General features: G+C 54.0%; 1 protein-coding gene across 9 annotated transcripts in view; it reads right to left on the reverse strand.

Annotated features, from left to right (window-relative positions):
• Nucleotides 1–24892, reverse strand: part of DOCK3 (dedicator of cytokinesis 3) — a 568909-nt gene that overhangs the window by 3566 nt on the left and 540451 nt on the right. For 4 of the 9 annotated variants that reach the window (XM_082702076.1, XM_082702074.1, XM_082702073.1 and 1 more), the window contains 15 exons: nucleotides 22482–22568; nucleotides 21043–21147; nucleotides 17136–17277; nucleotides 15959–16125; nucleotides 15720–15806; nucleotides 15081–15260; nucleotides 14406–14489; nucleotides 14167–14283; nucleotides 11839–11960; nucleotides 10482–10620; nucleotides 9828–9975; nucleotides 6024–6142; nucleotides 4784–4871; nucleotides 907–1029; nucleotides 310–392 (listed from right to left, as the gene is read on the reverse strand). In XM_082702076.1, the coding sequence (XP_082558202.1) occupies nucleotides 310–392; nucleotides 907–1029; nucleotides 4784–4871; nucleotides 6024–6142; nucleotides 9828–9975; nucleotides 10482–10620; nucleotides 11839–11960; nucleotides 14167–14283; nucleotides 14406–14489; nucleotides 15081–15260; nucleotides 15720–15806; nucleotides 15959–16125; nucleotides 17136–17277; nucleotides 21043–21147; nucleotides 22482–22568 (1791 nt within the window). The remainder of the gene's footprint in view (nucleotides 1–309; nucleotides 393–906; nucleotides 1030–4783; nucleotides 4872–6023; nucleotides 6143–9827; nucleotides 9976–10481; nucleotides 10621–11838; nucleotides 11961–14166; nucleotides 14284–14405; nucleotides 14490–15080; nucleotides 15261–15719; nucleotides 15807–15958; nucleotides 16126–17135; nucleotides 17278–21042; nucleotides 21148–22481; nucleotides 22569–24892) is intronic. The other 5 variants (XM_082702075.1, XM_082702072.1, XM_082702078.1 and 2 more) reach the window with 5 other exon arrangements.

A 24892-nucleotide genomic window follows, 5' to 3' on the forward strand; every position in this document is an offset into this window, starting at 1 on the left:
TTGTGTGCCGTTACCTGGTGACACCAGCAGGAGCCCCCCAGCCCCTCACTGCCCCTTGCCCATGCACCCTGGGCACTGTGTGTTGCTGTTCCCCTGACCTCCCTGGCCCCCTCACACTGGTTCCAGGACACATCAGTAATCTGCATGGCAAGCATGGGGCCCTGGGCACCCCTAGCTTCCATTGGGCTGGGCGCTCTGGGAGGGAACAGGGAGGGCTGTGGCTCATTTCGTAGAGCTGATTCCAGAGCAGACCAGAAGGTTCCGCTCACCACCCCCATCCCCGCTGGGGCTGTTGCTTCAGTACATTACCTTGCGCAGAGTCCGGGCAGGCAGGGCCGGGGGGGTGTCACCCAGGGGGTGGTGGAAGGCGTCGAAGTGTAGGGAGTAATGACCTGCAAAGGGAATAGAACCAGAGCCTCAGCTGGGACCCCTCTGAGGCTGTGTGGACACATCTTGCTGGGCCAACTGGGCAGCCGTGGGAAGAGGTTCCTGGGGACCTCTCAGTGTTGAAGGCCACAGGAAAACCTCTCTTTTCACTGGAGTTCTCCAAAACAGGCTGCTGGAGTAAAAGACACCTGTGCCACACAGAAAGTCAAGAAGGTCGAGTACATCAGAGCTCACAGGATGACAGGCAGCCCTCCGGCAAGCTGGTGGGTAGCAGGCTTGGCACAGTCGGTTCCATGGTCTTCAGCCCCCCTGGCTGGGAAGGCCTGACTGAGCTCACCTGCTGTACTTGGAAACCTCACAGACCCCAAAGCCCAGCAGGATCCTTCCCGTGGATGGTTTTTCCTTGGCTGAGTCAGCCCAGGGAATGGCCCATCTTCTTAGTTTGGAGGTCTGCTGTCCTTGCCCCTGAGTAGTCTGAAACCAGGGACTATCTGAGGGACCCGCTGGAGGTCTTCTTACCATGCAGCAGGCTTCGGGGAGGCACTGAGGGGGCCAGGATGTGCCCCATGTGGGCAGACAGGAAGGGCTGGGCCTCTTGGGCTCCACTATCCAGGCTCCAGCTGCTGGGGGCTGCTGGCACCGCTGAAGGGTGGAAACAGATGGCAGGAAGGGAGGTTACTTCTTGAGCCATCCTCGGGGAGAAGCCCATTCTATGGCCTCTGGCTTCTCCAGGTGTGCACTATGTACCCAGCACGTGTAGGAGTGACACGCCAGCCCGCCAAAAAGCTGGCCAAGTGAGATGCTGTGGCCCAGAGGAGAGGGACAGAAGCTGCTTACGAGGATGGCACCAGAGGGAGTGGGCATCTGAAGAATACTTAGGGGGAGGCAAGCTGAGAGGCTAGCAAGGAATGAATGTCTGCAGCCTGTGGGACTTGCCAGGAAGAGGATAGAGAACAGAAGAAATGAGCAGAGCGGAGTGGAACGGGCTGAGGAAGAAGACAGAATGTAGAAGAGGGAAGCCACAGAGCTCTTCCCCAGAGCCATGTCAGCCATCTCTGACTGCCCTGGCCCAGTGGGAAAACCAGGGAGCACCGAGGGCAGGAGGCAGACACCGTTTCCTCCTAGAGCTAGTGCCTGGCCGTGGGGGGGGGGGGGTTGGGCAGGGGCGGGGTCCCAGAGGGCCTGCGGTAGCAAGCAAGCTCTGCCCACTGACTGAGTTTGGAAAGCACAAGGGGTTTTCAGGCAGGGACCGGTGTTCCCTGTGCCTGCTGGAGGAAAGAGTATACGGCCCAAGAGTTGCAGCTCAGGTCTGGCTGGACCGGTGGCTTCCCTAAGAAGGGGAAGGACTGTGGAACCAGTGGTGCTTTGAGGCCTTAGGGAAAGGTCCCGTTCCTGGCACCGACATGCCACAGACGCAAGGCAGAGTGGCCTTGGACAAAGGGAAACCAAGAGTGTCCACCTGTGCTAAGGAAGGCGTTCAGTGCCAGAATACTTGCTCCCCGTCCCCCAGCCATGGCTGGGATGACTGACTTTGCAGGAAGGAGATGAAACGAGGAATGGCTAGACCTAAGGCTCTGAGGGGCTCTCTGCCAGAGCAGAGCAGCAGAGGACATGTGAATCCTGTTAGCCAGCTCCTCCTGGAGACCCGATACCACCACCAAGAAATGTGCCCTTACTCCAGCCCAGAGCCGGGAAGCAAAATCTCCCTTTTGGGCTGTCAGGGGCAGGGCAGCAGTTCAGAACCTGCGCACCTGGCTGCTGGCTTTGTACTCAGGCAGTTGTAGCTAAACTGGGCCTCAGGAGTCTGGGGTCTGGGCTCTCCTTGCTCCAGGTACTGAGCAGGGAAAGCTAGGCCCTGAGAGGCTCTGGAAGGGAAGAAGCTGGACTCCAGCCTTCAAGAAGGATGTGGTCAGGAGGGGCCTGAGATAAAGTGGTGATGTCCTTCCTCTTCCTCCCCACTGGTCTGGAACTGGAGTGGGGGCCTGCAGCAGAACCCAAGGCAGAACTCCACTGTCTGAACAGACTCAGTTCTCAGGACTGCACAGTCCCGTGGGATGGTGGACGGCTGGTGGCAGGAGGGGCGAGGCAGTGACGGGGTAGACGGGCACTCAGCTGTTGCCTAAAAGAAAGAATTCTGAATCTGATGAACAGCACCAGGTGGATTCTGCCAGAAGTCCTCCTCAGGGAGCCTGAGGCTCCTGAAAAACAGGACAGGCCCATTCTCCCACAGGCTCTCTGCAAGATAGGGCAGGAGCTCCTAGGTCCTCAGCACTGAAAAGAGTCACTGAATCTTAGAAATTAAGAAGCTTGGAGGTGGGTCTGGGCAGCTTCCCCAAAAGGGTGCTGACAGCCCAAGCTCTCCGTGCACATCAAGGCCCTAGAAGAACTGCAGGCCTGCAGAAGTTCACCCAAGAGCCCAAAGTAACCTGCGGGCAGGGAGGCTCTGGGGGAAGAAAGCCGGCGAGGCTGCAGTGCTTTACAAAGCGCGCCTGCCTGGGCCCATCCACGTGACCGAGAAGCCATCCAGTTCACCCTGCAGCCTGATGTCAGGGAGCTGCAAGGCGCATGGATCTTTGCTGCGTGGCCCAGGTGCACTGGGGCTAGTGGAAAATCGAAGCTGGAGTGACTCAGCCTAGGAGGAGGGGGCAACCCCTGCTGTGGCCTGGCCATTCCTCTCTCTCTCTGTCCTGTTAACAGAGGTCCAGGGCTGGCCTGCGGTCCCTGCTGCACAGCCGACAGCCCTGAGGGCAAGCTTGTCTGGGCTGAAAGTTGCTGGCAAAGAGAGATGACCACAAGTGAGAGAGGTGGAGTCCTTGTGGGACTCAGGATCCTGATGACAAGAGAATGGTGACAAGTGTGTGCCGCTCCTGCTCTGGAGGATCCTGGCAGCGGCTACGGGAGTCATCGCTCTGGCCCGTGTGCTCCTACTAGGTGGATGTCTCAGTTGCTGCCTCGAAGTGCTGGCGCTGTGGTGTGGGCATGCCCGAGGTGGGCTCAGCCCCTTTCCTTCCCACACCTGGGAGCGGGCGTGCCCAGCTTCCTGCCGCAGCCTGGTCTGACGCCTGATGCTCTTCTGTGTCCAGCTGGTGTAGGGCCCAGCTCTGACCCCCGGCACCCATTTGAGTTCTGAGCTCATCTGTGCTCTCAGCTAGCTCTCAGATGGCTCCAAATCTCAGGGGAAGAAAAGGCACAGTGGATTTTGGCCCCAGAGGCCTTTGTAACAGGGGCAGGGTCCAAGGGGCTGCATGTTTCAGGGACACGCTGCCTTGAGGCTGGGGAGTCATCTTCAGCTGGAAATCTCCATGGCCTCTGTGGTTGAGCACCTGGTGCTGATGCCCACCAGCCACTGAGGCTGTGGACCCCATGTCTGGTCTCCTTAATGAAGACACAGAGGCTTGTCCTCTGTGGTGAGTGACAGAGGAACAATGACAGTGGGGACAGCAGACAGCAGTTGGTGAGGAGGTGCAATGACAACATGATGATGGCTTTGGAGGGACCAGTTCTGATAGGACAGCAGGTTGTACTCCCAGGGACTGAGTGTGCCCTGAAGCCCAACAGAGGGAGGTGAGGGAGGGGACGCTATAGGGAGGAGGGCCAGGATGGGGCCAGGACTGGGGGGCAGGCAGGGTAGCACAGTCCTCGGATAGGTATTGCTCTGTGTTCAACTGCACTCTGATCCCCATCTGCGGGCCTTTGGGCCAGGGCCTTGTGGGTCCGAGCCTGCTGCTTGTAGTGGCTTGCTGTGGCAGAACACTGGGTCGAATCCATGAGCCAACCAGCCTCTGTTCTAACTGCCTAGTCTCATGCCCACGCTGATGGGCTCACAATGGAGAAGATGGACTCACAGCAGCCGCCAGCCCAAGTGGCTGCAGGAGGACTGGACTCAGAGGACCTGGGGCTCCTCTCGAGAGAACTGTCTCTGGGGAAGTTCACTTTGCCACAGCTGGTTCTTCCCATTTTTCTAGGGGCTTGTTCGGCCGTATGCCTATTCTGAGCAACAAGGAGAGGTTGTGAAGGCCCAAGTTGAGAGTGACCAAAGAGGCCGTAGGGCCTGCTGAATTCTGGGGCTGGTTGGGAGGAGCCCAGGGGAGTGACTGCCCACAGTCTGAACAGCCAAAGTGTCCATAATGGTGGGCTCAGGGCAGGCAGCAGCTGGGGCCTCTCAAAGGGTGGACCCTGGGGAGGGAGAGCCACAGACTAACAGGATCCAAACGTAGCATCATGCCAGGCGTCGGTTTAACAGTGAGCACAGGAGTTGGTAAGACTTTGGACAGACAGACAGGCCTGGGTGTTGAAGTATGGTGCAGCCTCGGCCAGGTGGTACTTGGGGACAAGAGTCAGACGCTCAGGATGGGAACAGACATGGGGGGAGGCCACCTGGGAAGGGGAACAATACCTTTTTCAGCCACAGACAGATTGGGATCACTGCAGGGTTTGCAGGATCCGACCACTTGCTGGAACAGGGCCCGCTGGAAATTTGGCAGCTGAGGGAAGGAGAGAAATATCAAAGAGGGTGAAAACAACCAGTTATACCTTGAGGGGGCAGCGCTGTGGGCCCAGGAGCCAGGACATTTGAAGAGAAGTCAGGGAAATCGAAGCAGTGGTACCGCTCATGCTGGAGATGTGTTGGGAAGCTCCGGCTGGCCCCAGGAAGACTGGCCCTCACTACCAGGCTCTGAGGGCTGCCATGTCAGCATTGGAGGCCATTCCCTACCATGTCTGGCTGGGCTCCAGACTGTCTCAGGTGTGGCCAAGAGAAAGGACACAGGCACTTGAGGTTATCTAACTGCATCCTTTTGTCCTGCCCCGGAGGCCCACAGGCAGAAAGGATGAGGGACACTTCACCCCTAAGCACTGGCAGACCTAGCCTCCCAGAGGTGCCATCACAGGCCCAAGCCTGCACTGAGGGTAAGGGCAGCATTCAAGCCTGGGAAGTCATAGACAGGGCCCACTGATCTGATAGGCAGCTGCAGAGCAGGCCTGCTCCCTCCACTGGCACGGCCCCCGGAGGTACCACTGAGAAACTGCTGGCATTCTGGACTAGGTGACAGCTGCTTGAAGGTGACTCTCATGGACTCTGATAGAAGGGCAGGTGGACCAGGCAGGGCAAGGAGCTAATCCCTATGGCTTTTGGTTCAAGGCCCCCAGGGAGGGTGTCTGGAGAGCTGTGCAGACGGTGGGGAGCAGTCCCAGCAGGCAGCGAGGGGCTTCGGCTAGATGGAGGGATGGATGCAAGAGGCAGAGTTTGCCTGAGTGAGGGTGCCCTTCACACACACAGGGAGGAAAGTCATGCTCCAGACCTGTGTCCACCATGACCTTCCCAGGACAGGAAAGAACCAGTTCCCTCTGCTAGACTTTTTTGGGCTGAGGAGTCCAGGAGGCAGGCAAGGACAGATAGCTACCGGAGCAATGGTGGCTCCAACCTGCCACCATTCTCCCCACAGCTGCACTCCATCTGGGCTGCTGGTCCTCAGAGTCACCACGGTCCCTGTCCAGGGGCCCAGCAGCCTTCTGAGGGTCTCAAGGCAGAATGAAGGAGGCTGGGATGACAGCACAGAAAGCCTAGCAGATGCAATGAGAGAAGCCCAGGCCGACACACTTGCAGCAGAGGGCAGTCAGGAGTCTGGGTCTACTACCTGTCCGTTCTCCAGGATGGCTGCCGGATACATGGCGCTGCTCGGGCGGTCCCGGTGCGTGGGCAGCAGCAACATCATTTCCCGGGCGTGGCGGTACTTATCTGGCAGAGAGGGAGAGCCTGTAACCAAGTGAGAACAATCACGCACAGATGACAAGCCACAGATGGAGGGCCCAGTGGGCAAGCATCCTGGGGGCCAGGGAACGCAGGTTGGCATCCCCTCGCAGCTGGCGGAAGGATGAGCTCAGCAAGCACAGGAGGAATGAAGCAGAGTCTGCTGGTGAGATGGTGGTGGGGGGTTGCCCCTGCTGCCCTTGCCGTGGCAGGCACACTGCAGATGGCGGGGGCAACGCAGGCCCACTGACGGAGCCCCCTCACCATGCTCAGAGGCAGATGAGGAGAACTGAGGACAGGATCTAGGACCCAGAGGGCCCCCAGCACCTGGAAGATGGGTGTGGCCCGGGTATGGGCTCTCTCAGGGGGCCCAGGCATGGGCACAGGCAGGCTGGCAATGGAGCCATCACACAGAGACAGAGACACTAGGGTAACACAATGGCACAGCTCTTATGATGTCTGGTGTCTCCATACACTTACTGCCTCTGGACCCCACTGGCCCTACTCTCACCTGGCTCCCTAGCACTTTTGCCCAGAGGCTTCTCCTTCCCAGATTCTGGTCCTCTAGAGCCTGGCCCTAGCTTCCTGGCTATCCTACTGCAGCTCCAGAGCCAGAATGGCAGGGGCTCCAGGGCCCTGTGTTAAGGGGGCTCTCAAGGGATTCTCACTCTGACACTCCCCCTTCAGTGAACTCGGGGGTCATGGAGCTAGTCTAGGACTTGTGGGCCTTGAACCCAGGCTCCTGAGTTGACGTGGTTCATGCTCTTCTCTTGTGAGGCTTCTGTGGTGATCTCTGGCCCAAGGGGCTGTTATAGAGGCCAGATGGCACGAGACATGGTATGACTGGGTCCCCATCCATGCAGCCCATAGCTGCAGGCCCAGGAACCTGTCAACCATGGGCCATGAGAGGGTCTTCACAGAAACAGACAGAATAACTTGCTAGCTTTCCTTGGGAACGGATAACTTGGAAGGCCCTCCACATGTGCCCCACACATCGTGCCAGATGCCAGCAAGTCCATGAGGAACTAGCCTCCTGGCAGACTATGGCTGGCTCCAGTGGTAGAAGGCCTTCTGTGGTTTGCTCTCAGTGACACCCGTGGGCCCCTGGGCTCCATCTGGGAGGAGAATCTGCAGCTCCAGAGGCTCTGTCCCTGAAGCCCAGGGTCCCCGGGGCCTTCTTTAGAGCATGTGGTTCTCCCACCTTCAGGGACAACTGACAAAGGTCTCTGCACTCAGCCTGCCCCCGGGCTCCTTGAGCTACCCCTCTTGTGCCCATTTTAGACCCAGAAGATAAGGCTTAAATACTTTGCAGAAGTCAATATAACAAAAATTTGTAGGGGTTGTTTAGAGACAAATGGAAAAGAGCTCCTAATTCCACCAATTTCTATAGTGCCTTTCTAGCAAGGAACTGGATGCTCCCTGAGTCCCGGCAGCCACAGCTCTGGACAGGGTTCCCCTCCACTTGTGTGCCCAGAGGAGACCTGCACCCTGACACCACGCAGTTAGAGTTGACTCTAACACCTGTCACATACCAGGCAGGCAGCTGGGACACGGCAGGCAGACTGCCGGCCTCGTACAGCTTGTAGCCTGGCTCACAAGGCCAAACTCAGCTCTGCACACTCGAGGTCCTGCTTTGGGCCCAGGTGCTAGGATGGGCAGACAGCAGCCTGAAGGCCCAAGGTGCTCTGCTGAGGATCTGAACCCACAGGATGGAGGCTCCTCTGGTGCTATAACAAAGGGGTGCTCGGTGTTACTGCTGAGATTTTCAACTCTGCCATCCACTGCTCTTTCAACTGCCCTCAGCCCTGGGCAGCCAATCCCACAGGAGCAGAGACTGACGGCTACTTTTCATGAAAATATTTAAACACCACAAGGGCTTCTCTGTCACAGGACTTTTGTACTACTTGTGTGGTAGCCTGGCTAAACCAAAGGGAGGCTAAGTCCCAGCACCACAGAGTTACTCAAGGAGGACCAATCGGAATGCCCGTTCCCTAGGCCCAATCAGTCTTTTTACCACTAGAGGGAGCTGCGTACTCAAAAGAGTTGAGAAAGAGGGCAAGCGTTTAGAAAAAGGCCTTGTAGGCCTTTCTTCTGAAGGTTTCCAAATCAACAGGGACTATAGCAGACAGTGTCACAGGGCCTGGTGGGGAAGGCCACTGGTGTCATGACCACTCCTGGGTTGGGGGGAAAGTGCCTCCAGAACCCCTTCTCCATGAAAGCCTTCCCTTCACCCATAACCCCAGAAACAGCGTGGACTGCTCTCTTCCTTCTGTGCCCCTAGGGCATCGTCTACTGCATCTCCCATATTTATCTGAAAATATTAGTCTTCGTCTGTGATGCTGGGTCCAGACCTCTCCATCTTCTCTCACAGGCCTGCTGCTGGTAGGCTCCCTAGGGGGCCCATGGTTTTCTCCAAATACGCCCGCACACAACTTGCGTGGATGGTGTAGCCCGCCAGGGAATGAATCCATGCTCTTTCTTCATTGCCTCTGCCCTCGTCTGCATTTTGGGCCCAGTTCCAGTTAGCCCTTTTGTTTACTTTTGTACTTAATGTCTACTCCAGAAAGGGCAGGGGCTTCTGTCAGCCTTTCTCTCTGTGATACCCTGAAGTTTGGTTCCTGCGATAGCTGGTCTCCAGAGATGGCAACCTGCAATGCCTTCCCTCCAAAAACACACACGCCTCTCCTCACACCGTGAGGTGAAGTCTCATTCCGCACCCCGGTATCTAGGTTAGCCTTAGGGACTTGACCAGACAGTGACAAAAGGGACATTATGGGATTTCCAAGTCTGGGTGATAAGAAGCCCAGGTTGCAGGGAAAGGCCCTACACAGGGACTCAGGTCGATAGCCCCCGTTGAGCTCCCGGGTGATAGTTGCTACCAGTTGTACGAGTGAGCCAGCCTAGTTGAACCTTTAGATGCCTCCAGCCCCAGACTATGACTTTTGGCTCAGACTATGGGCTCACGATAGCAACGGCCAGCCCTAGGCCAGGCTGGCGAGCTTAGACCGCTCCCTTGGTCACCGTCCCGCACAGCCATCCCAGGAAGCACCAGGTCCGAGTTCCCACAGCCAACTGACCTTCCACCACAACCCTTCTGTCTAAAAGGACAGAGGACCAGATTTCACTGTGAGAACTAGGATCAGATTGTGAAAAAGATGCAGGCTCTCAGAGAACAAGACTTTAGCAGACTGATAAGTAATCAGGCAATAACTGGCAAAGTACATAGCTTTTCACAGAGCCATTTCTCCTGATTAAGCCTTTCTCAACTGAACAAGGTCTTTTTGGTTATTGTTACTTTTTAGAATAACATTTTCCAGGGTTAAGTTCAGCCTTCAAATTTGCAGTCATGCTCAATTCCTCAAGACAAGAATCAGTGGTACCTTAACTTTTTTATTCTTGTAGATATTTCAACGGAAAAGAACTGAGCTTTCTCGTGGACTGTGCGTCCTCTTACTGAGGTGGAGATGCGACAGCTGGCCCCCTCTGTGGCATCCACTGCTCAGAGCAGGGTCTGAAGCCAGCCAGGGAGAGAGCCAGGGCTAAGAACCCTCGAGTCCTTAGTGCTGAAAGGGGGACATTCTCTAAGTCACAGGGCCACTTTCAAAGACAGAGCCACAGATGACATGAGGACTAGTGGGGCTCACGAGGCCTTGTCCTCTCCCTTCTACAAGCAGCGCCCTGCCCTCCTTACCTCGGGCACTGGAAGGGGCAGAGGTAATCATCTGGGATGGTGCTGAGTGAGTGGAACTCAGGCTGGAGGAAGAAGGGCTTGCCTGGGACGAGGACAGAACAGAGACGTTGGTGACTGAGCCCTGGTACCTGGGGTTGGGATACGCGAGCTGCAAAGGGAGAAAAATCAGCAGGATAGAGGTCTGAATGGCCGGGATTGTGGGACTGGCCCAGAGTTGGCTTCTTCATGCCATGAGGTACCCAGACCCAGTGTTGGATGTGGTAGCCTGGGTCCTGATGGAGGCCAGGCTGGTGGCTGGCACTAAGGGTCACCCACGCCACCCATGGACCACGATTGTTGGATCGACTCTAGTGATGATGCCCATAGAGGATGCAGGACTTAGCCATCAGGAATGCCAGGAAGGAGGGCAATTTGGAGGAGGGTCTGTCCCCCAGAATCTCGAAGAGCAACCAGGAATGAAGCTAGATTTCCTTCTTGGGAAATAAAGCCTGGGAACTGTGACGCAGGATGGTGTGAGGGGAAGGCAGTTTTACTGGCTCGGGGTGTTCTGAGTTCAGAAACCGGAGAACTGATGCCAGCCCTCACACCAGACCAGCCAGCAGAGAGGCGAGTCCTCACGGTGCCTTGGCCATTCTCCTCGGGCAGCTCTGGTACCTGCATATGGTGGTATAGGTCCTCGGGAGCCTCGCCCACGGAGCTGTCCCCCAGCATCACCACATTTCCCGCTTCGCTAGATGCGTGTGAGGAGAGAGAGGATGATGAATGGCGGCCTGTGCCCATCAAGTTCATGGGGCTGTGAACGAGAGTGGGAAATAGGGACCAGTCAGGCTGGGAGCTGAGAAAGCTTGCTAGGTGGAAGAGGATGGTGTAAAAGGCTGTATGCCAAGCCTCAGCCAACACTGGCTTGGAGGGCTTCGTAGCTAATGCTTATATCCATCAGAGGCCTGGGACAGCTGGGAACCCTCACCTGCTGCTCTGGCTTCCCCTGGTTTGTGAAGGCCAGAGGTAAAGTGGCAAAATCTCTACTGCGAGTTCGGTGCTTTATGGCCACTCAGTCTGATGACGTCAGCAGTTTCTCAGTTAGGATGACTGAGAATGATATGCTAAATCTGGTCAAAGACTCCAGGTCCCCTTGCCATGCGGGGTTGGTCTGAACCAGCAGCCACCCCCTGCTGGGATCGGCTCCTAGGCCAGGGGTGTCTTCCCATTAGGGGCAAGCTACCAAATAGCTGACTGGCAACCTCTGTTGGCTTCCCTCCACATCTGGGGTCACAGGTTCGCCAACACTCTCTCAGTCGTAGACAGCCCTCATTCACTCCTTCCTTCTTTGTGGAGGTGCGGTCTGTGCTGACGTACTGCTTCCATCGGAAGACAAACCCGGAGAGGCTCCTCTCCCTCCCTCCTCCTCTGACTGGGCCTTCCTGCCCCGGAGGCTTGGCGCATCTCCCGCTGAGCTCAGATAGACCAGCCCTGACCTGGTACGCTTCCACCTCACCATGTGGTTCTCTTCCTTAAGCCAACTGGGGACCCTCATTCCCCTTGGGATGGGGACAGAAGGCCTGAAGGAAGGAGGCCCCTTCAGAGCTGGCACTGGCCCCCTTCCGTGTCCCGAAACCCTGCACTCCAGCCACGAGGCTCTGCTGGTGGGGCTGACCAGGCCGGCCTGGCCGCCTCCTGGGATGCCTGCACATGGCGGTCCCTTTGCCGGATCCTGTTCCATCGCCCTCCTCACCCCAGCTTGTTTCTGCCTCACAGACGTCTACTTATCATTTAAGACTTACCCCGAATGCTCCCTCCTCTGTGTTCTCACAGTACCATGCACACTCCTCTGTCACCCAGGATGACGGGCTGTGAGCATGGATCCTGAGGCGGGAGTGTGTGCTGGCCGTGTGCATGTGTGAGAGGGCGCGGGAGCGAGTACACACTCCTACTATCTCAGACTTCCTTGCTCTGACCTTTGCAATCCGGACTGACCTCTGTGGAGGGGACCCTCCCCACCCTAAGGCCGTACCTGTGGCGGTGGGTCATCTTGATGCTCTCAGGGCTCATGGGACTATGAGATGCTAGGACGTTTCCCCGTGGGGTGCTGGTGCCTGAACATGCGGGACTGAGCTTGTCCAAACCTGGAAACTCCTGTTGAGACATGAAGGCCCCTTCATCAGAGGAAAGAAAGCATCATTAAGGGCTGAGAGGGAAGAGTGGGCTGGTGGTAAAAATATCAGAGAGAAAGAACCTGATACTGCTGGCTGAGCCTGCACTGCTGACCTTGCGGGCAACAGCCCCTTCATGACTAAACATCCCCCCAACCGCACCGGTGTCTAGGCCAGAGGCTGAGAGGCCCGTGGATGACCCCACAAAGAGAGCACATCGGAAGAGCCCGATGCTCTGAGTTCATGGGAGTGTGTTACCGCATTCTCAGGGCAGAAGAGGAATAAGAGCGGGGGGAGCCGGAGAGGAAGAGCTGACCATCAGCTGTCAGTCAGTGGGCCCCTCTTCTGTAAGCTGGGCTTCTTGGATTGCTAAACGGTCCAGCTCTTAGTGATCTGGGTTAAGTTCCCTGTGACATGGTCTGTGTGGAGAGATCGGACCCCAGATCCTGACATTAGTCATTGAAAAACACTACAGTTCTATTTTAACATGATGACATTCCTATTAAGTAGATGGATATCTTGGCAGAAATTTTTGAACCCAAACCCTCCTGGGTGATAGTACATTGGTCTGGGTCCTTGTCTGTGGACTCTGGAGAAACAAAGTACAACTGTCCAGGGTTCTTCAATCCTTCACCATCTGTGGGCCCTAAGTCCTACTGGGGATGCTTCTGAGCTTGGCCTGAAGAAACAGCCGGTTTTCTACCTGCTTCTTCCAAAACACGTGGAGATGAAAAAGAAGGGTAAACTGCAGAGGACACCTCCATGTGTGCTCTGGAGACATTGATGTATGCGGGTATTTTCTGCTTCTTGCTGCAGTGGCCCAACAGCCTTGCGTGGCGGAGGATATCCCTTGCCCCATTGGCCAGGCTCTAGCCTACCTGGGTCACCTGCTGCGACAGGGAAGTTTGCACACAGCAGAGACCAGCCGAGAATGAGAGATAATGGAATACCCACCAGACTTTCACTTTCTCTGCAATGTTTCACCCTGAAATACTGTGGGAGAATCATTAAAGAAAGGGGAGATCTCAGGCTCTGTGGACTTCCCTCTGGAAAATGTGCCCACCTGTCAAACTATGGACGAGTTTCTTTCTTTCTTTCTTTCTTTTTTTTTTTTTTTTTTACATTTCGTGCTATCTATACCTGTGCAGGAATGCTGAGACCTGCACTGGGGGCCTGACATGACCAGAAGCTCCAGCATTAAGAACAAGGCAAGTGAACCCCAACAGGCCAGATCCGCTGAATCTTAGTGGTCCAGCCTCCCTCAGGCCAGTGATCAACCCTGAAGAGGAGCCTCTTGTCCTTGTTGGCCTTGCCCCACACCAAACAGCCCTGCTTCCCTTGCCGTAGGAACTGGGTTCATGCCCTTTGAGATCTGGCAGCCAACCTGTTTAGCAGATAAGTTTCTCCAGAAAACACTTGGAGTCAGCCTCATGGTTGAAAATGGGGTGAGGGCATGTAAACGGGGGCTCAAGACCACTGAACCCTAGTCCTGGAACACAGGCTCTCCTTTTGCTTGCATGCATCAGTCCTTGGGCTGAACCCTGCCGTGGAGGCTAAGAGGCAGGTTAGAGTCCGAGGGAACTTCTGGAACCTGGGGCAGGCTCAGAGCCTTGCTGACCCCTCTAAGAGCAGCCAGTACAGAAATACTACTCCCTCCAGGCTTTTGTCAGATGTGAGTCTGGGTCACCAGCTGGGTCTGAGGAAGAGGGAGAGAGGGATGGAAAGGAGGTAGAGGGGATGGGTCAAGAGAAGGAAGAGGGATGGGGGAGGAGAGGCATAAAATGGGAAGGAAAAGAGGAGAAAGAGGGAAATGGGGAGAAGGGGCTGGCTCAGACTATTTCTTACCTCTGTAGCTTCTCGGGATGGAAAATATCTCCAAAGAGATGTCTACATGTGGGCCATATATTTTAGCTCTTTTCCTCCTCATATGAAAACCTTTCTTCACCAGCGCAGTACCTTGGAAAACATCCTTTGCCCTTGGATCTGACTCCTCCTCAGGGAGGGGAGTGAATGAGGGGATCCTGGGCAACCTTGGCCTGGATACAGCACTCACCTCTGCCTCCTGGCTTTCTGTGGTGGGAGCAGCTTTTCATCCCCACCCCCCACCCCCAAAGGCCTGCTGCACTGGCTTGCTCCCTGGGCAAGAAAGGCTGGTTCTGTGCAGCACGAGCCCCTGCAGGGTCGCTTACGTGGTAGAGGCTGGCCCGCATCATCTGGAACTGGTCAATCAGCTTCTTATGCAGAGGACGCATCTCTGGGTGCACAAACTTCTCATGAACGGCCAGCCCAACTCCAAGGACATGGACCTATCAGGGAGACAGACAAGGCCACTCTGCAAGCCAGGGGGTAGCTCTAGAGAACTGCCGTGGTCCTGTGGTGCCTAGCTTTTCCCTCCTGGCCACTGGCCCCAAAGCCCTGTGTGACATACCTGCTCCTGCATGAGCTCCTTGAGCTGGGTGATCTTCTCTGCGTCTCCCGGGTGCTTGGTGATATAATCTTTATCAAAGAAGGCCTGTGAAAGGAAAGGCTAAGTCGGGAGACTCCTTCCAGGACTGCCTCTGAGGTGGAGACTACCACCTGAAAGGCAGGTTCTGCCTCCTCCGTCTCTAGCCTGGCCTGCTAGAACCTTCTGCAGTCACAGGGGTGGTTTTGGTGCCTCAGAAGAACCGAAGGTAGCCAAATAATCTAAGCCTGGATGCTGGTCCCAGCCCCTCAGGGAGCCTGGATGGCCTGGGGAGAGCAGACCAGGCTGGTGGCCAGGGTGCGGCGCCAGGCTCTTAGCCACCCATAACTCCTTTTGAAGGGCTGGGCTCCAGGGCTCCTCCTGGAGGCCACTTAACACCTTCCATAATCAGAGGGATTACCCATCTGTCGGAGCTCAAAGGATAAAAAAGAGAAGGTCCAGTGGGAGAGGCAAGCCACAGAAAGGGGAGTAGGAGGGAGCTTGAAGCCTCACCCCAGGACCATTCTGAGTCAGCTGAGGCACAGCCCGGAGAGGGCAGTTGGGAAGGCTGCCCTGGGAGGCTGGAGTCTCAAGAAGACAGCCCCAAGAAGCACCTTCCCTGCTGGGCCGCCTGCTGCTGGTGTGGTCTGGGCTGCTCACCTCTTGGTAGCGCGCGATGCCCCCGTTGACAGCCGCGTCGATGACGCCGTTCAGGCACATGCTGAGCAAGTTGATGTTACCGTGCACCTGTTTGTGCTGATACTGGCTGATCAGCGCCCGCAGCTCCTGGTTCTTATTCTCAACCACCTGGATGGCATTCTCCAGAGGGCTCACCTCCACCTGTGGGTACACAGCACACGCTGTCATCCCAGGCACAGTGACAACCCCTCCCCCAGCACAGTCCTGAGAGTGCAGGCCCAAGACCAGTGATGCTGATTCCCACTATTGTTCCCGTGGACCTCAGACTTCCTGACTTCTTTCACATTTTCTCTTCTGATCTGTAGGCACTCAGAAGCTCAGTAAATAGTGAAGAGTACCAGTTCTGAAGTCAGAGAGCTCTGGCTTCCTGAGCTTCAGAGAACAGCTTCCACATTTGTAAACAGGGAGATTAAAAATCTCTGCCGCCTAGGGGTGCGGTGAGGTTTCAAAGAGAGAGGGTGTACAAAGCCCCTGGCAGAGGACTGGCCCGCGGCAGCCACCCCCAGGCAGGCAGCTGAGTCTGGCTTTCTGTCTTCAATCCTTAGCGAAAGATCCCCAAAGCTGGGGCTGGGGATCAGCCCCCTCTGAAACATGTCTCACCAATTCCCTCCTCTCCACTTCGAACCACCGAGAGATGCCAGGCAAGCTGTGGGTGAGGGTCAGTGTGGTGCGCTCGATCCACAGGCTCTGCAAGGAGGGCACAGGCGGTTACAGGCTGGTGAGTGGTTTCTGCCACACCTGCCTGCCTCAAGGCTGACACAGTGGTGAGACCCCGAGAAAGTGGGGCCTCCCCCTGGCCTCACTAGAAGCACCGCCCTGGCTTTCCTAGAGTTGTTCACCTTGAATTCGTTCTCCTTGTCCTTGGGGCCTTTGTGAAAAGGCCTGTCATACCGGAACTTCCTCACATTGTTGACACGGTAGAAGCTCTTGACGCGATCCGGGACCCTATCCATCTGCAGGACATCCACGTAATCTGGAATGGGCGTCACCGCGTAGATCTGCAAGTCTGGGCAGGAAGTGAAGGGAAAACCCAGACTTGCCAGAAAGGTGGATCTGAGTACTGACTTCGGTTATCTCCTGAAGGAGAAAAGAGCACCCCAGCCCCTGTTCCCGACTGGCAGTAACGGCTGCATCCCAAGGGCCAGACAAGACCCAAGCACCGATAGACTGAATTTCCCTGTCTGCCCACTCCCAGCTCTGGCTGGAGAGAGCGCATCTCCTGAGCACTCAGCCAAGGTGAGAGGTCGACAGCCAAGAAAGCAGGGAGAGGGGTCAGGAGAAGGCAGGTGCCCACCGTGCAGGAGCAAGAAAGTTCTAAGGGCCAGGGTTTGTCCACGTCACTAAACTGTATTTCCTGCAGAACAATCTTTTGATAAAAGTACTTTTTGGGTTTTTGTGGAGAAATAACATGGGGGTCCACCTGCCCTTCCCTCTCTGGAACAAGCCTGTACAGACATGGTGACAGTTATGAGGCCTCCCAGGAAGCTGTGTGAGGGGGTGAGAGGCAGGCCAGTGTTTGTGCCCGGAGACTCCCAAGTGCCCCTAAAACCACAGGTGTTCCCCATTTCCTCCCCATGCCCTCCACACCCACCCCCTGGGCTGTGCCTCCATCTTCCTGACAAACAGGAGTGCAGCAGGGCACAGCGTGGTGGTTATCCCTGGGGCGGAAATCCTACGGAACCCCAAATCACCCTGCTGAGTGACTGCTCCTGAATGCCTAGGCAGCTCCTTCGCGGGGCAAGGCAGGGACTAAGGTCATGGTAGCAGCCAGCCTAGGTGTAGAGGTCCCCCCGAAGCCCTGCTTCAGGCCCTCCATGGCTAAGAGCATGCCATGGCTGTCTCCGTGAGGTATGAAGGCCCTGCTGAGTGTGGTCTGATGTGGTGAGGACAACTCCATTCAGGACTGATGGGTAACCTAGCCTGTAAGGCCAACATTACAGCAGAGGGACAGCCGACTGGGTGGGCCTTACCTCCCGGACCCCAGCCCACCTCCCCCAACCAAGCATCAAAAGATACACTGGGCATCACACTGCAGGATGGCGTCGTCGGGGTGGTTTGGGTGCTGCATGGCAACGGCCTGCGGGAACTCGCTGAGCATCCTCTGCTGGAAGGCCTCCAGCCTCTCGTAGTCATGGCCACGGCACACGTATTCTTTGTTCTGCCGCGAACAAGAGAGCCTGCTCTCTGCCTTGCCTTTGGCCCCCACCTCCTCAGGGGTGTCAATAGCTACTCATGTCACAAGCATGTCCTAGGGGCCCTTGCGACAGGCATGGGGCGCACAGCACTCAGTCCCTGCCAAGGAGAAGTGGTGATCCAGAAGGGAGAGGGACAGGAAAAGGGAGACTTGGACTGTGTTGCGGCAGCCTGGAGGCAGGCCACGGGCTGTGGGAAGCTTGGAGGAGGGAGAGCACCTTACCCAGGAAGGGGTGCGAGGTGGGGGGCAGTGGGATTTAGAAAAGGCCATGCCTGAACAGAGGCCTGAAAGGCCCATCTGGGCCAGCTCTGAGAGAGGAGTAGGAAGGGCGCTCTGGAGGCTGTGGTGTCAACCAGGACAGCAACAGCCTGGATGAGACCAGGTGCCGAGGGAGGAATGTATGTGTGGAACGCTAGTGGGAGGGTATGGAAGGTGCCTGCAGTGGTGTGCCAAGGAGTGACGGCTAGTGGTGCCACCACAGAAGGCTTAACAGGGGGAGCGGTGACCAGATGGGTGCTTTTGAAGGACCACTTTTATTAGTTGGGAGAAAGAGTCCAAATGTGGCGCAGGATCCAGCAGGTGTTCAGTCATTACTTACTGATGGGCAGTACATCTTTGCCACCGCATAAGCTGGATGAAACGACATCATCTGAACCACACATTTCCTAAAACCTTGTGTTATATCATATATGCTTTGAGTTGGGGCTCAGGTTTTCTCCTAGCGGGCTGAGGGCATGACGAGGAGCCCTCCGCCCTGCTGCTCTGCCCACCTCACAGCTGGTCCTGAGGGAATGGGACACACGTCTAGACCTCTGGTGACATGTGTCTGCCTGCCTGATTGCCTCACTAGGGCCACTCTGACAAAGCAGCATCACCACCAGGGTGTGGCGCCAGGCTCTTAGCCAGCCCCAACTCCTCAGGAAGGAGTTGCACTGGCAGCCCTGCCCTCTCCCTGCCCCCCCTCCCCGTGTGTCTTCAGAGGAAGAGAGACAGAGAAGTCCAGGGGGCCAGCTGGATACCCACCGGCACAGGGATGATCACAGACCAGGATTCGGAGAACCTTAGATTTTTTGGGGGAAAGAATTTTTGCCCTCCTTCCACTTCTCTTTTTACTATGGGAGAAGTCAGCTAAGGCTCGGTCACATGTCTGGATGGATCTGAATGACAAACAGTATCAGAAGGGAAGTCAAGGTCGGGAGGAGCAGGCTGGCCTCTCCAGTGGACAGGCCAAGTCCGAGGACAAGAGACACTTCTAAGTCCCTTGCTTGAGAAGCAGAACTGACAAAAAAGATAATTATAAAGAACTGGTCTTTTCATATCAACTCACAAATGTACAGTCCTCACCAGTAGCTGTTTGTGGGTCAAATGAAGAGAAACAGAAATTCCTGCAAGAAGGGAGGGCTGGATGTTTTCCTGTCTCTGTGCAGATTAGTAGATAATCACATTTGTGAAGCGAGGGAGGCAGATGGTCCAGAGAAACCAAGCTGACAGAGCTAAAGTAATAGATGGCCTATGTGTTCAAGGAATGTGGGGGACTAGCCTAGCTTTCTGGGGGAGACCCAGCAGGAAGAAGGCACACAGCATTGACCTTGAGGCTGGCTGTCAGTTTCTAGTTTGCTTGTGTGAAAGCCCCAGCAACCTCACGTGAGACAGATCTGGCTGCCACTGCTTTGTTCTTGGTTCTTGCCATCTATAAGACAAACACCTACTTCCACTGGGACTCACTCCATTTGCCAAAGCTGAACTGAGCAGCTGAGGGAAGGGAAGGCAGCATGTGGCTCAGCAAGGCAGATCTGTATGCATGAAACACAGCCCCTAGGGATGGCGCCTGTGTGGAGATGAGGACGCACTGATGACATTTCCTAACACCCACTGTTATTTTTCCTCCATTACTGGCACCACTGAAACCCCATTTGAACATTCAGACCGTTGTTTGCAAGCATTGTTTGGATGGGCCAGAGGCAGGTCCCACACTAAGTCCTACTCGCCAGAAACTGTGGAGTTTCCTGAGACGCTGAGAGGCCCTGTGACATGAGCATGTGGGGTGGAAGCCAGGGCAAACCATGACGGAGACTTCCTGTTTGGCAGGGACGGAAATCGGACATACCAGGGCCTGATTCTCTAATATCCAAAATAATGATGTTTTAGAGTAAAATCTGATTTCTGATATAGAAATTATGGGGCAAAACAAAGAAAATACAACGACAATAAAGCAGCATTTGCAGACAAAATGAGAAAGAAGGAAGTCACAGGCCAGAACCATTAGTTTGTCCAAGGACTTTCTAGAGATGCTTCTGGTTTCTGATTCTTGTGTGATTCCGTCTTTCCCTTCTGCTGACCTCCACGTCCATGGCTTTTGCATGATCTATGCTGGTGGGGACAACAAAGATGCCACTTCTGAAATGCTTGAGGGGATGGTCCCTAGGTAGTGAGCAAGTCCCCCCCTCCTGAGGAGACCCTTTTCTCTTTCACATTCTGTTTCTAGAAATGCTACTGTGGAATGGAACCGGAGCCTTCCTGAGGATCACAATTAGGCAGAGTGGGCTTGTTATCCCTGTCAGGATTACTTGTTTCTATAGAAGTCCATTTTCTTTTTAGCACAGAATGGTTACTGCCTAGGAAATGTGCAGGTTGACCTGCCTTACATCTGAAATGTGGTTAGCCTGGACTCTGTTGCTAGAAGACTGGCTTTAAAAAAAAAAAAATTTTTTTTAAGGAGTCATTAAGGCCAACTGACCTGTGATGTGATATCAAGCTCATCATTGCTCACTGGCTAAAGCAATTTTTCTGCTAAGACAGGATCTCAAACACATCAAAGAGAGTCTATGAATGTTTGTAGCTGCTTGTTGAGACTTATAGACACGGAACTTTAGTGATACACTGGAACTGGGAGCAGTCAAAGCCAGTCTCATGTCTCAACTGCAGCCCAATGCCCTTTCATCAGCACAGCTTCACTGAGGTCCCCTGGCACAGTGAAGCCCTCTGAGCTACAGCCCACAAGCCCAGGCTGACTTCTCCTGGAGCCTCTGGCTTTTGTGAAATAAAGAAGAGAATCACAGCTATTCAGCTGGTATGTCTACACATCTGTGCTCAGTCATTCCTTCCGCTTTGTTGGTATCCCAACTTAGCTTTCCAGGAAGCTATGGGGAGAAATCACTGTCACTATCCTGGGCCAGAGAGTTGGCGGCCTAGAAAAGGTTTTCCACAGCCAGATCCTATTTGGCAGCTCCCACAGATCTCTTTCAAATCCACAGGTTCTCCACCCTGGCTGCAGAGCCTCCAGGGCAGCCAGTGGGAAGAGCCAATATCTTCCATGACAAACCTCAAGAAGTCAGCCTATGGTTGATGTCAGGGCTGTACTGGTGTCCTATCTGGTTGAGAATAATCTCAATGGAGGATTCCAGGCATTGGAACTTGAAGTTGGAAGGTTTCTAGACATACCTATGGGACATTCTCAGACCCTGGTCATTTCCTGCAGGAATTTGGGTTGGTAAGAAAATCACCCTCATGTACTGCAGACAGCTACAAAATAGTACAGCAGAGGCAAACAAAGTCTAAAATGGCAGTCAGTCCAGTCAAATAAAGCCAAATGCCTTTTGTTGTCTAGTTAGTCCTTCAAAAAGTAGTATTCAGTAGAATAGGGAAAAAAGTAAAAAAAAAAAAACAGGTTATAAATGAATTATGTGTAGAATATGATATAAGTTCTTTTGACTACCTGAATGGACTCACCCGAAGGAAGAAAGGAAACTTCCTGCCATAAAAGCCAACCCGAAAGAACTCAGGCTCCAGGCGTTGCTGCTCCATGATGTTGTCATAGTAACTGGCTTCCATTTTCTGTGAATGAGAAAGGCAGTTGCCTTCAGGTTGGCCTGACTGCTAATGGTGTCCCAAGCAAGTTCTCCCAGGCCCCAGTAGATACCATCTTTTGGAAACAGAACATGGCAACACAGACTTTGTAGAAGTGAGCCCCTGGCCATGATCAGCCTCTCCCCAGGTTGCTGCCTGATGAAAGGGGAAGCCCTCCTACACAGTGGGTGGACCCAACCCCACACAGATCCAGGATTCTTGGTTTTGGGTCTTTCAGGGGCACATGCTGAGCATGGACTCCTCCCACCCCCACAGATTTCTGGTTTTGGTTGATAATCACTATACCAAGTGGCTAGTGCTAGTTATAGTTGGCTAATAGCTATTCTCAGCACCATTCTCCATCAGTCCAACTGCGCTGCTCTTGTTCATCATCTAACTAAAGAGGCTAATAATCACAGGAAGTCTCAGTTGCCAGCATCATTGGTATTGTTCCAACTTAAGAGATTTTAAACTTTAAAAGCTGAAGTAATATCCATGATATCTAGCATTACTAAGGTCAGTACCTTTCTTAGTATGGGCTGTCCTGGCTTCACATTCAGAAAAACTCACTGAATTTTGACTGGGAAGACAGCTCTAATGCACTCAATCAAGCCAGCTTGCTGGGGAGCAAGGGCCTTCAAAGACCAGTCAGTAAGCTACTTCTAGATAACCACATCTATTACATAGACCCAAATTCCCGCCTGGAAGAGGAAACATGGCAGGGAACATTGCCACACTGACTGAGTGGAGGAGAGGAGACCTCTGACTTCTCTTTGCTAATGTAGTCTGCAGCTACTGTGACTCAGAAAAGCTAGCTGTGACTCAGCTCCAGCAACCAAGAAAATTTGGTGGAGACCTTCGAAGGCTATGGGACATTTCACTTAATTTTTGAGTATTTTGTATCAAAGAAGGGAGTAAGACCAAGGTGCTTGAAAGTGACCACAAGCCTAAGCATGCAGACATCTTAGAAAGTTTTCAGATCTTACAAAATTTTCCTGAACAAAATCTTTCAGGAAAGGTTTCTTCATGAAGTTGAGCTGCTACCTCCTCCTTGGACCTGCCATCTTATCCTGCAGACGTGCTTCTCCCTTTCTTGAGCACCAGTGGCTCTCGGGGTCTGGATCCTATCTTTTTTTTTAGTTCCCTAGTCTGACTGCCAAGGGTCTTGAGGGCAGGAACCAGGCCTCTGCTTCTCCTGTACTGTCCGCAGCACTTAAACTTAAACAAGGGCTAAGCCCGCAGTGAATGTTCACTCTGAAACTGGTGCCGGAAAGTGGTCACACCTCTGGTCAGGGTTGGGCTGGGGAAGGGGCAAAGCTCACCCGAATCCAGCTGAGGCTCTGATAATCATAGAGGCTCTCATACTGACACGCCAGCTCCCTGCACAACGGGATCCCGAACTCCCAGCTCTGCGTAAGAGAGAAAGACAAAGCGTCAGCACCTCAGGCCTCCTCATAACAGCCCCAGATCACATGGAACACATCAGAAGGCACAACCGAAGGCCCCCTGCAGCTCATCTGTCACAAAGAACATCCACTCAGGATGAGTCTGTGGACAACACGCGGTGCTGTGCCTTTCTAGCTCAAGGCGTAGCTTTCAGGTTTCTCCTCAAACGTCTCTACCTCCAAGAGGCCTTTTTCTGACTACCTCATTAAGGTTGGGAACTTCCTGACCCCTTCTCTTCTGGAGAGTTTCATTACTCTCCAGTTATCTTAAAAAAGTATTTACTTTTTTGTTGTATTAGTCTCAATTGGATGATAAGCTACATGAAGGCAGGAACCCTGTTTATTTACTTTATCCTCAGAGCCTAGAGCACTGCCAGGCACGAGCAGGTACTCTATAAAGATGTACTGAGTAAGTTCATGAAGGTAATAATGATTTTTGTTATTTTTTAAGCTTTTATTTATATCCCTGTTAGTTAACATACAGTGTAATATTAGATTCTGGCATACAATATGGTGATTCAGCCCTCCCACACCACACCCAGTGCTCATCAGAACTAGTGCCCTCCTTCATCTCCAGCCCATATTTTGCCCCTTCCTCCAGCCCCCTCCCCTCTGGCACCTGTCAGTCAGACTCTGAAACTGGTGCCAGGAATGTGCACCAGCGTCTGTTTCTTGGCTTGTCTCTTTTCTTTCCGTTAATCATTTGTTTTGTTTCTTAAATGCTACATACATGTGAAATCATAAGGTACTTGTCTTTCTCTGACTGATTCACTTCGCTTAGCATGCTACCCTCTAGCTCCATCCATGTTGTTGCAAATGGCAAGATTTCATTCTTTTTGATGGCTGAGTAGTGTTTCATTATGTATCTATATACCACCTCGTCTTTATCCATTCATCTGTCAATGGAAACTTGGGTGGAAACAATGACCTCTTAAGAAAAAATGGACAGATCAAAAGTAGGCAGAGAGGCCGGCAGAGAGAGGGGCAGGGAGCTGATGTGGGGCTCAATCCCAGGACTCTGGGATCATGACCTGAGCCAAAGGCAGATACTTAGTGACTGAGCCACCCAGGTGCCCCTCAAAGGGAATTTTGAAACTGACTCTGGATCCCTGAGTTAATATGATGCCTCTGCCTTAGTGGGCTAGGAAACCTCTTATACCCCCACAATGAATCTTTCAAGCAGGAAGTGTCAGCCCTCTTTCTGGCTCTGAGTGCCACTTGGGCAGGTCTCAGCCAAGGACCCGCTGCAGGGTCCATGGGGGCTGGCTAAGCAGCTGAGCTGTGCACAGATCTCTGGCCAACTTGCCATGAGCCTCCTGTGGGGAACCGCTCATTTGGGTGAAGAGGGCCCTACGTGGGCCTAAAGGCACTTGGTCTGCTGACAGCAGCTCCCAGTAAAACAGGTCTTCTCTCCTCCTGGGATCAATGCTCATCTGCCTTGCTGGCATTTCTGCCCTACTTGGTGTAATCTGCCCTTCTGCTCTAACCTCTCCTCCCACCTACCCCTTAGTTATCTTTAGAGCGACCTAGGACCAAGAGTTTGAAGACTTTTTGTCAGTCTTCAGGGACTGTGCCGGTCTGCCTCTCAACACAGGTAAGGAACATGCTGCAGGTACACCACACCGCTATAGCTTTTCTCTGGTCTCCTTCCTTCAGGCAGGAGGAGACATCTCCTACCGATGTCTGAAATCCAATTATTTCCACCAGCTCTGGCGGATGTGTGCTATGACACAACTTTGTGGCCCCTCTGACAGGGATGGCATGGAAGTTACACTGACTCAGCGCTCATTCTAATCAAACTGGGAAGGCAGGTGCAGGCCTGGGACTCCAGACAGTCTTTGTACTTCTGTTTACACACAGTCTATTAGAAGCAACAGATTCATCATTCCTTCAGAGGAGCACAGGCAACAGTAACCCTCCGTCAGGAGAGCACAAGCCCAGCTCCACGGAGAAGGCTGCTCTAGTCCTGATGGTCTGTTTTTCAGATAAGCATGGGTCGGAGACCTTTGTCCAGCTGCCCCTCCTGTTTGCTCCCTCTGCCCTGTGGTGGAAGACCAGTTCCCACCTTCACACCTCTCCTTCCTTCTTTCAATTCCCACTCTGCCAAGCCCTTTGAGTGCTCCTTTCCTGGTCTGGTCTGGGAATGCTGACTCTCTGTGGACTGAAGCCCAGTCCAGCTTGAGGCAGATTTCCAGGCTAACCACTTCACCACTGGTGAGAATGGCTCTGGGTTAGACTACGAACAGGAATTGAACTTCTGACTCTATCCTTCTGGGTGCTCATGAAAT

The sequence above is a fragment of the Mustela nivalis genome, assembly GCF_964662115.1.
Source record: "Mustela nivalis genome assembly, chromosome: 1".
Taxonomy (NCBI): Eukaryota; Metazoa; Chordata; class Mammalia; order Carnivora; family Mustelidae; genus Mustela; species Mustela nivalis.